The sequence below is a fragment of the Petromyzon marinus genome, chromosome 1 (assembly GCF_048934315.1).
Source record: "Petromyzon marinus isolate PM22_M1 ecotype Great Lakes invasive population chromosome 1, UKy_Petmar_22M1.pri1.0, whole genome shotgun sequence".
Classification (NCBI taxonomy): domain Eukaryota; kingdom Metazoa; phylum Chordata; class Hyperoartia; order Petromyzontiformes; family Petromyzontidae; genus Petromyzon; species Petromyzon marinus.
The window spans coordinates 22,980,915-22,992,977 of NC_133667.1; the positions used below are offsets into that span (position 1 = coordinate 22,980,915).

Below are 12,063 nucleotides of genomic sequence, written 5' to 3' on the forward strand. Positions count from 1 at the left end.
TGCAGAATGGGCACGCTTGTTACCGTTTAACCAAAAAGAGGAGACAAACAGCCGCACCTGAAGCAGACGTGTGGTCACAAGAGCGGAGAGATGTGCGCGTTTGACTCCCCCCCCCCCCCCCCATCTCTCTCCTTGTGATCGCAGTGAGGACGTCTCTCCACAAAGCCCGGGTGCTCGGCTTACCCGTGCTGCTATGTCACATCAATACACACCTTTAAAAAAAAGATGTATATATCAACCTGCCGATCAAAAGGTAATGGGAGGCTTTCGCGAACAAACCAGCCGGCCAGCTGGTGCAGGTGCTGCTGGAGGCGCGGCTGGTGTTTGAAATGTACAGCGACAGCGGCACCATTCAATGCAATCAGGCTGCGTGCCAGGCAGTGGGAAGGGAGCCAGTTGACATTTTGGATGTGATGCTGTATTTTTTTAATCGCCCATGGTAACCGCAAAGCTGCATCTATATTTTTTTTACTGCGTCCACGTAGACTTGGGAGCCGTCCATAAATGACGTCACGCGATTTTTGGACGTTTTTTGCCCCCCCCCCCCCCCGTCGTCACACGGCGTCACAAAAAGTCAGACCCCCCCCCCCCTCAAATATGACGTCACAAAGCTCTGCCCCCTCCCCCCCCCCAAAAAAAAACCATCCTTCAAATCGCTTTAAACTATTGTCATTGTCGTGCGTATTTAATGTGGCGCTGCACTCTGATGTTGTAGGAGAAAACATTTATTAAAAAGTCTATTTAATTAAGTATAACGTGTTGTCTATGTTTATTTAAAGTTGAGCATTTTGATGTGACGTCACATTTCTCAAACCCCCCCTCCTCTCTCGTTACACATCGTCACAAATGTCTGATCCCCCTCCCCCCTAGCTGCGTGACGTCATTTATGGACGGCCCCTTAACGAGCCACACCTGGGCGTGCGTCTCAAACCCCGGTGTGGACGGGACTGCTGCTGCACCCGGAACGTCGCTCCAGACTCGCAGTCTGGCTGTCCTCATTTGACAACTTTATTCTCTATTCGTGTGTCAGACCAAGCTCTTAAATGTCATCGTGGCCAATGCCTTTGATACCGCCGTACTTTGCCTCTGCATTCCATCCTTCCGCCAGGTCCCATAACTGCTGTAACAATCAACACCTGACCTCCAAGATGAGCTCCTACAGTCTCATCCCACCTTTGTCTCTGTGACCTTCCGTCTGACATCCTGCACACAACGCCTCATCATCCATTTGCATCCTCTCTGTTCCACGATGCTTCATTTGCCACGTTGTACTCCAAACGTCCAAGTTGCATGCCCTTGCCAAAACATTCCTGGAATTTACCTCAGATATTTATACTTAAACAGTTGAGAACTACTGTCCTCCACATGAGTTCGAGCCCAGAAACAATCTCTGAAATGTACCCTTTAGGGGCCGTCCATAAATGACGTCACGCACCTGGGGGGGGGGGGTCAGACATTTGTGACGATGTGTGACGAGGGGGGGGGGGTTTGAGAAATATGACGTCACATCAAAATGCGAAACTTTAAATAAATATAGACAACACGTTCTACTTAATTAAATAGACTTTTTAATAAATGTTTTCTTCTACAACATCAGAGTGCAGCGCCACATTACATTCGCACTACAATGACAATAGTTTAAAGCGATTTGAAGCATGTTTTATTTTGGGGAAGGGGGGCAGAGCTTTGTGACGTCATATTTGAGGGGGGGGGGGTCTGACTTTTTGTGAAAATGGTCCAAAATCGCGTGACGTCATTTATGGGCGGCCCCTTACAGTAGAGCACTTGGATACCACACCATGCTTTATCAAATTCCATTCCCCGTGAATCTTGTTTGCCAGCTCTGAGGTACAACAAAACGGGAATTATCATGGTAAGAACATATCCCGTGACACTAGTAGGACGGGAACTGAATTGTAAGTAGTGCTGGAAAAATAACATAAAAATGCAGTGATAACTTGTGTTAGAAATATTAGCATTATTAAAGGTACAACACTAGCATTATTACATTTCTGACCTGAGGCTATACAAAAAATTGTTAGCTTGAGTCATTTCCTGCCTGAAACAAAGCAATTTACTAATTATGCATGATTTTTTGCAAGAGCCTTATGTGATTAGTTGTAATTGTAAAATATCCTGGATTTACGCACTACCGGGAATTGTTACATTGTTTTCATCTAAATAGTAACCATTGTGCTTTAAAGGTACAGTGTGCCGATGAAATTGCATCAAGTTAGAAAAACCTCCACGCTCACAAGTTGTGTCAATGTGCATCAATGTATCGTTTAAAATAAACTGTTAACCTCACGATGCATATATCAAATCGTGCGAGCAGTCATCAGTGGCTTCATAGGTCAGGCATATTGCATGTAATAGGTTCTTGTGATCTCCACATACACTATCGGTGGTACCCATTCGACACAATGTTAAAACATAACAATTGATTGATAATAGGTGTTCCCCTTTTTTTCTGGCAACAAAACAGGTGTTAAGATGTTAAAACACGAAACTGAAATCATTTAAAAGGACTCATATCTGCATTAACCACAATACCTTGTGGTCAGAATGCAAACAAAAAACATACTCAGTCTGCAGTAGTTTCATAGTCGTGGGCGATGTGGCTATGTGTAATGCCAATTGAGGAATTTGCAGGTAATTTTTCTGATTTAGAACATTTGGGCCATGACACCGGCACACTATGGCTTACTCTGTGATGCAAACAGTGCATATGTTTACGGTTAACACGCCTGCAGCAGTAACCAGGGTGGCCGGCCAGATTCGAACAACGAACCTCTGCGACAAGCGGGAAAACGCACTACCGTTGGGCCATGTCACCGTCGCAAAAGTTTTGTCAGGGATTTGAACCCAGGTCACCTGCCTCGGGGCCAGCCATGCTTCGTACGCTGCATCACGAGGGGCTTACAAGACAGTAGCAGAATTACCGACAGAAAGACGCAACATCTGGCTGTCTGGATTTCGGGTCGCTCTCGCACTGGAATCGAGGATAATCCTCTCCCAAAGACAGACGTGGCGTCACAAGGTAATTGGATTGCAAAACACGAAACGCTGTGGAATCGCGCGTGCGTATGCATGGAGGGTGTAAAGTGTGTATGTGTGCATCTGTGAGTGAATTCACTCCGTGGTGGAGTGAATTCAATGTTTACCCACGGCTAAATCAGTGGCGAGTGATAATCTTAACAGGTTCTGGGTCTCCCATAAGTTGAATAAGCCTTAAATACGGCTGTTGTGCACTGTGTGCGGTGATGCAATGGTGAGCACACTGCGCTACGGGCCCGCGCACGGCCAACAGCAGTGAACCGGGGCCTCCCCTAGGTTGACTCAGCCTCATATGAGTACCTGGTGCAGTGTGTAAAGATCACTATTAGGGAAACAAAGGCGGCCGAGCATGATGTTGGCCATCCACCCCCTCGTGTGCCACAGTGCCGGCCTTCGTAGGTGCTCACTGACAGCGCTGGCTCCAACAATCTGTTCAGGCTTTACGGGAGGTATTTGTCTTTGTGCGCCCTGCCTCGATATTTCTCTCCCTCCTCCCTTGCCTCTATGCCCATGTCACCTTTTTCTCTGATGCCTCTCTCATAAAGCATCTTGAGACACAATTTGCATTTAGACGCAATTTAAATTGTACTGTTGTAAGACAATTTTCTGCCTCTCAAAAATCAATCTGCCAATTTTTAGCCCCTTCATAAAGGATTTAATGCAACAGAAGGAGTGATGAATTTGCTCAATCGGCCAAACTTTCCACCAATTCATCCCGAGCATTGCCAGCATGTTTGGCATTTGGATTCCCTGTAACGGTGCCAGTGCAGCTCTAGCACAGGCTTTAAAATGCGCACCGTGGCTCTGAAATATTCCCATGAACTGGTGTGCTCATCAACTTGCCGATTAAATAGTGGAGGTAAGATTGAAATAGCTTGAGTTATTGTTCCTGTTAAAACATGACATTCATCGAGATTATGGGTAAATACATTGCAAGTCGGTAAATGTGTTTAAAAAAGTTTTACATGATGAAAAATACTCTTGTGTTGAGCAATAGAAACCAACCGTAACTTTTCGATTTAAAGCTTTTGTGACAGCAGGGATTCATCTTCTGGGTTATTTCGGTAAAGTCACGTAGAATGGGAATAAAATAATAAAAATAATAATAACAGCATAAAATTCTCACGACATATCGGCCACAACACAAGTAGCCTTCCTCAGGTGAAGAAACAGGACAACAGGACTGTCTGGAAGACAGCCCTTAAGTGACAGTCCTGTTTCTTCACCTGAGGAAGGCTGCTTGTGTTGTGGCCGAAACGTCGTGAGAATTTTATTCTGTTATTATTTTTATTATTTTATTCCCATTCTACGTGACTTTACCGAAAGAACCCAGAAGATCAACTGTAACTTATAGCCTACTTAGACTTTGCCGTGCATTCAGGGAGAAGTGACATTTGCTTTTGAAATTCCAGGACTAAATAAGTGCACAATTTTTTTTTATAAAACCATTGCCATTGACTCAGCCTATCATCTCTCCAAGGTAGATACAATAGGTACCAATTTGCATGATAAGTTGTTGTCTTGGTCCAGGAACGGTAAGATGGAATTTCAACAACTATTTCATGGCTTGACTTAAAGCTTTCGTGACTGCAGGAATTCATATTCTTTGGGTCTTTCGGTAAAGTCACATAGGTTCAAATTAATAAAAATAAACAAAAAACCACGACGTTTTGATCGCAATACAAGCGACTGTCTTCAGGTGAAAAAAGGAGGGAAAGCTCCCAAAGGCAAGCTGTTTTTAAAGGTTTAAGATGGGCGTAGCCCAAGTGTCAACTTGCAGTGCGCCCAACAAAGTGGGCGTGGCACAAGGACCCTGGGGTCAGCAGAAGCGGAGATGGTTATCTTAATGTAAAATTGGAATTGGGCGCACCAAAAGTTGTTAATTTCTCCAGGGCTCATGTGCCTACCCTTTTCTGGATTCTCCGATTTCAGCAGTACTTTAAATTATACCCGAAATTTAACTGGAAGCCAATGCAGAGAGTTTATTTCAGGGGTAATATGAATTGAACTTATATACTTTATCTATGTTATGTATTTATTTTTAGTGATTTGCTTACCTTTCCTATACTTTCCACTCCTATTGTTTTTGTATATTTTGTTGTTGTAGCTTTTTGACCCGCCCCTACTGGACATCTGTGAAAAAGAGCTTCATTGCTCATGGGATTTTTCCAAGATAAATATTCCGATTCTGAATTTTTGCTTCCCTGCCTTCTGCTCCATATGTATGCCCTAAATCAGGAGCCAGGTTCATGTCCTGACATAAGAAGATTCTGCCAACATTTGGCAGAAAAATTGACAAATCATTTGCCCGCAAGCTAAACAACCGAATAGCTTTTGCCGTGTGGAAAGATATGCAACACTAAAGATGCATTCGGGGCAGATCTGATTTGACAGAAAGTTGTCACTTGTAAATGTCACCTTGTCAGTATATTTATCATGAAGCTGAATTATAGAATGTGCTTGAAGTTAACAGTTATTTTATTTGGCTATATGTAATGTGTATGGTAAAACGTGGAGCAGCCCGTATCATTTCCCCAAGGAAACCTTGTCGCTATGTACTGTACAAAATGGTGCTGGCGTGGAGCATTTTGGGAAATAAAACTGTTGCTCTGTCAAGTTGACCACCACCAATCATTTGGATCGTTGCCAAACTCTAAAACGGTTCCTGAAAATAAGACGGTCACCTGTGTATAATAAGGCACATTACATTCTCAATCCACTGCTGGATGACGGCCTACTCCTATGGCAGGTCAATCATGGAGGTCGGTTGACCATACCTAACCACACCGGCAAGTACCGGTTGAATAGGCTATCCAGGACCGCTTCAGATATTACTTGCCACTGATGTTACCCCGGGCTTATACAATGCCTACGAATAGTTTACAAAAATCCACAACATTCTTTATATACGTCGCTGATATATAATGTGCTACGTGAAACTAATACAACTGGGTACGCTTGTGGATTGTGAGTTAAATCACAGGTCAGGGGAAACATCGTCCCATCCCTCCAGCGATGTTAATTTGAGTAACCGCTTCTATATAGGTATTCACAGTTGTGTTGTATAGCTAGCTCTCCGATGTGTTTTAGGGTTGTAGCGTGTCATTCGGCACGTGCAGTGAAACGTCGGACACCATGCCCAACAACACCAGGCGCGACACATTGGAAAGCTAAAATGAGTGACACTTTGTGGAAAAATTTCGATGTAAAGCTTTCGTGACTGCAGGATTCATATTATTGGTTCTTTCGGTAAAGTCACGTAGAAGGGACGTTTCGGCCACAACGCAAGCAGCCGTCCTTCTACGTGACTTTACCGAAAGAACCAGGAATACTTTGTGGGAAGTCCAAAATTCAACATTGTGGTGGTGCCCCTGAGGAATTGGCTGCAACCATCGGGATTTGCCATTGACATCCACGGACTCGGGGCCACCGATGGAGATAAGGGCTGCCCCGTTGCTCGAGAGCCTGGAGACATTCCCTGCTCTTGTGTGCATTGAAATGCATCCTCTTTGATTAAAAAAAATCATTTGCACATCTTTCACGCCTCCGTTTAGTACGGTTGACTGCGTACGGTGCGAAAGAAGTTTAAAAAAACACATACAATCCACTGTTGGGCGAGGGCCTCCCCGTGCCTTGCAGGTCGTCATGGTAATTTGACTATATACTTTTAATCGCGCTGGTCAGTGGGAGTTAGTAAATGTGGGGAGCGCAAATGTGTGAGGACAGTAGAGTACAACAATGGATGCACTGGTCTCTGGTGCCCACAACGTAGCTCACCAGTAGCCTATAACACCTGTGCTACATACGGCCTTCACTCATCCAAAGCACAATCCGGGCTCAACACTGCTTAGCTTCTGAAACCTTTAGAGATGGGGAGGATGTTGGTTGATTCAACCATAGGAAATGTGGATATACAGTACTACTACATTTGACTTTAATGAATTTAAAAGCAGGCAGTTTCCAGTTAATCATTAGCCACGCATCTTGTTAAAAGCTATCGTCCATGCCTTTGGAATATGGGTTATACTTAGATGCAAAAGATTTAACTACACGTAAACATTACATAGGCTATCTTCATGGTAGACATTGTTTCATCGCATACGTAATAAAACAAAATATAATATATAACAAAAACATGTAAGAACACGTAGAAATGGTCATATCTTCACTTATTTAAGAACTTTATTTTAAATTGCACAGCTTTCAAATCGAGTATACAGCCTTGTTTTCAGAATCACGTATAAATGCCAAATGTGTTAAGGTAGCTTCATTTAACCAGTAAGACAATATCAACCTCACCTCCTGCCCACACCACAATAACAGTCACGGTAAGTCGATGCGAGGAGGCACAAGGACTGGCACTTGAAAGCCAATGACGAACATTAGCCTTCTACAGCGGGGACGAGCTAAGACGATAAGAGGCAGACTTAGACGATGGACGAATGGGTGCCACATTTTATTAGGAATACCGTCTACCAAGGTACGTACATTTTTGGTCAAAATTAAGGCCATCTTGGTCAGTGCGCACAAGGAGTTATGTGAAATAAAATCGATCGGTTCTTTCGATTATATCTATTCAACAAATGACGCAATCTCTGCGAACACGTTTACACTTCGAAAGACGCATACGTGTGCACAAAATCACGTTTCACAGCCCTGGCACAATGCTTTGTAAATGATTACTTGAGGTCCACAAGTTACATTCTCTCTCAGTGGTGATAGTGGTGATTTAATTTTGCAGTCTAAAGACAAAAGCATATCGGGCAACATTAACCATGGATGGCATAAACGACCAGCGAGGCGGTGCTGTAGTTAGATCACTCGATTGGAAGTTCATATCCCATTTTTTGGGCCTCCTTAAGGTTGGCAAAATAATGACTAGCTGTGGTTTTCACACCTGATGATGATTGCTTGTGTTGCAATCGAAACGTCGTGAGAATTGTATTGTTTTATTTGTATTATTGTATTATTTCCCTTCTACGTGACTTAACCGAAAGAACCAAGAATATGAATCCCTGCAGTCACGAAAGCTTTAAATCGAAAAATAATGACTACTTTGTAGGCAGTCAACAGTGGTAATTTTATGGAGCAATTTGCCCCATCATGGAAATGCAGAATTTCCCATGCTGCCTCTGGGCCATCAACAAAATGAGTTGTCATCCCAATGCTCGTTTGAGCGCGAATACACTTTGACTTTTTGTATAACAATGTTTTTTTTCACTGAGTAAGTGTGCACTGTTATAGCTCCCCCATGTGTTTTTTTTCAGATTGTACCTCATGGTGTTCGGAACGGTGTCTAACATTTCACACCCCACGTTCTTGGGAGCTTCTACAAGAACTGAATTCACGCGGTACAAGCCAACACACACATCGGAGAGAGTAGAGACAGAAAGAATCGCTTAGACCAACAATCGCCAGAAGTGAGGCAACAGCAAAGACGCAGGCACTCCCTGTGCAAAGTGGAAGAGTTCCATCTTTAAGACGCGGGACTCTTTTTTACGTGTGCATGTGTGGAATGTCTCAATTGTTGGCCAATGTGGAGCTCGTATTAGGATTGGTCCACAACCAACTGCGTGGTCTTTGTTAACGGGTGCTGGGCAGCGGTTTTTGTTTTGCGTTTGCGACGTCGGGCTGCGCAGGTTGGGGTGGGGGGGGTGAGGAGACGTCGCTTGGGTCACGTTACGTGGGGGCTCTTCACATGTTGTTGAGCTCCAGCAGGGTTTGGTCCAGCACTTGGTGAATGCCCACGTTCTCCTCCTTGGCCTTGGAGAGCCCGTCTGCAACACGCGTGTGAGAAGCACGTACGCTCAGCCGTCAAGAACGAGCGACCCGGTCGGCGCCTCTGATTTGTGGCACGATACAGCACAACGACGCATATCCGACAGTCGCGTATCCGCCCTGACCAATTAACCGCGCACACACATCCATTGCAGTATTGATGCACGACGAATACCTCAGCCTCCAGTGAGTCGGACGCACGATATTGATTTATTTATGTTTGCCAGGTAAGGCCCATTGAACTAAATGTCTCTTTTTTTCAGGAGCGACCTGGTTATGACGAATTGGCTTATCATGTGCACATTCATAGCAGCTCAAGGCTCAACACACACGTTCCTAAATGTGGAGGGAAACAGCGGAACGACCTTGAGAAAAATCCATGCGACCACAGGGAGAACATGTAAACTCCCAACGTTACAGGCGTCAGTGTCAGGATCGAATCTACGATCTCCTGCATACCAGGCGGAGGAGATAACATCTCGCACACTGCAGCGCCACTCTTGTACTGTGCCGTAAGTTACAATTTGGATGAATGGGGCGTCCACGTGCAAGTCGCGTCTCGCGATGCCGCGCAGACAACGTGGGCGTGCTGCTTCGACAGAGAATGAAGTCACGGGGAGAGGAGAAGTGGAAGGGCTTGAGCTTCCACTTGAACAGGCGCGAGGCATGTAAAGCGCCGAGGGATGGGGGAAGGAAATTCCAGACCACGGGGTAGCAGAGGAGACCCAGAAGGGAAAAGCGGCGTTGGTGGTGGGGGGGGGGGAAAGGCTACTTTTGGAATGTGATGAGTTTCTAATTTATTGCTTGAGATATTAGAAGTTACAATTCTAAGTATCTCCCTGCACAAATGAGTAACGAGCCAATGTTTATTTACTCTGGTGGCCATATGGAAAGTCCACATTACTGCGGCAGAGTCAAGTCCATCCATATAAAAAAACCTGTTGATGCCTACACTGCCAACACTTTAGCATGTACAGAAACTTACATGATTCAGTTACTTACTTTGTAAAAAGCAACATCTTTAAAACTATTTTAGCCACTTGCTTTGTAGTCTAATCATGAGATGAAATTGTCATTCAAAACTGTCACAAAGTAGTGCATACCAGAGAACAGCTTCTGAAATATGACTTCATGGTATTAAATCTGAAGTCCCTCAAATTACCATTAATCCACATTAGGTGATGCACTATCTCACATGTCCTGCTGTAGGAGTGCTCATCGCATGACAGAGTTAACATTTGTTAGTTCTCAGCGCTGGAATATCCTCAATTAAGTGAGAGGCCACGTTTAATGTGATTAGTGGGTTTTTTGTGTGCAGCCATTGGTGACTGGGCTGGGGCTGTAACCGACTGGCTGAGCTTGCGAGCTCGGCTTCACAACTGCCGGTTATCGGGGTCAAACCCAGCATCCTGAAGCATCTCCCGGCTCATTGTTCAAACATAGGATTACCCCCCTCAAGCCACTTGGCCTCTTGTCCCTAGTAACATTTTAAATAGGCAATCTCTACTCACTGCCTTTAAAGCCCGGTCTTCATAGTTATCGATACTGTAAGCACATGGATGCTGCCGCGGTGTAAAGTTCAGCACACCGCATTTGCAATCCAGAGGGCCACCGATTCAATTTCGCGGCGTGGCAGTTGAAATAATGGTGCAAGTTTCTTAAATATGGCCGCCTCTGTCCACCCAGCAGTAGTGATGGGCAGGTTATACTTGCGATGGGGTAAAGGTTGGGTGCTTCCACCTCTTGGCAGCGTGAAAGGGTAGGTCACATACCCTGTCGAGGGGTTCCTTGGAGCTCCCTCGACAGCGGTGGAGCATACCCGTAATCCAGCACTGTGGAGGCGTGGGTTGGTGGATCACACAAATTTAGTGAAACCCTCTTCCCGTGGGCGTTGAGGTGCCATAACCTGGCTCGCCAGGAGAACAACTGGACTAATCGCCATCTGTTCCCATCTGTACGGGGATAGAGTGTTCCCCCCCCCCCCCCCTCCCTTGCGCACGTGGATTTTCTCTGGGTGCTCCGGTTTCTTCCCATTTGTATAAAACACTCGTCATTAATTGGATTAAAGCATCTTTTAAAAAAAATCCAATGCAGGATCCTCCTGAAAAAAGAGTGATACGACTCAGTGCGGCTCTCCTGGATGAAGAAGTAAATTCTGCCAGCAGTGGTGAGAACAAGCGATTGCAGGGCTGTGCCTTTAACCTTGCTTTAGCAAAGTACAGTTTCTGAAACCAAACCAAGCTTCAGTTGAACATGAAGGTGAAACACCTGCCAGGTTTCCCCAACAATACAATAGGCTGACTTTAATGGCCAAAGTTATTTGATCGTTGTGTTTGTTTTTACGGTTGTCATGAGTACAAACATCCGGTGGTCTAAAAGAAAATAAGGCAGATCCATGGAGGTTGATTGAAGCTCATATTACTCGACTCTCAACAAGTTGTACGATTGGCTTTTGTGGTTGGATTTAAATATTCAGCATTGTCATTGGAATTAAGTGTATGAAAAGGCATATCACTGATTAGACTGTCACTCTTCACATCTAGATCTACTAAAGTATGATTGCTTGTTGACCTAAACATGAGGCTCAAAGAGCTTAATTGTTTAAATGGGTTACGCTATTGTCCGTATCCACGTAATAGTTTAAACATGCATGAGACTCGAAAAGTATTACTTGACAATCCCATTAATCGTATCATAATGTATACTCTGTATTACCTTATAGCTAGTTGTGGTGCAAAATAAGTTCAACGTGCATATATCCATACTCTCGTGGTCGTCCAATGCAAGATGTAGTGGTCCCCTCATAGGAATGTGGAATTTCCACCATTGGTTCAGAACCACCAATGGACATGAACACCACACCACATTCGTTTTGGCCACTGTAACCACTGATGGGAAAACGCAACAGGTATTTTATCTATCAATAAAGGATCTATCTATCTATGTCTCCAAGGAGTATCTGAACTACTGTAGTTATAAGCAGATGTGCTGGCAGTGAGTGTTAGCAGATGGCATCCTCAAGCTGCAGCGCTTATAAAATGAGAGATGCATGAGTCCCATTATTTTATGTACAGCACCTTGAGATGAGGTTACACATAGATGCTATACAAAATCCAAATTTAATTGAAAACTTCATTAAACTGGACCTTGCTTCCACAGTAGGTAATGCAATATCCCACGGCGGTCTTAAGCACGGCAGAGCTGGTGATCGTAGCGTCCCATATTTAT

General features: G+C 44.5%; 1 protein-coding gene across 4 annotated transcripts in view; it reads right to left on the reverse strand.

Annotated features, from left to right (window-relative positions):
- Nucleotides 1-7,221: 7,221 nt before the first annotated feature.
- Nucleotides 7,222-12,063, reverse strand: part of LOC116957900 (tropomyosin alpha-3 chain) — a 59,610-nt gene continuing 54,768 nt past the window's right edge. For all 4 annotated transcript variants that reach the window (XM_032980877.2, XM_032980659.2, XM_032944020.2 and 1 more), the window contains one exon: nt 7,222-8,834. In XM_032980877.2, coding sequence (XP_032836768.1) covers nt 8,752-8,834 — 83 coding nt within the window. In that variant the 3' untranslated portion in view covers nt 7,222-8,751. The remainder of the gene's footprint in view (nt 8,835-12,063) is intronic.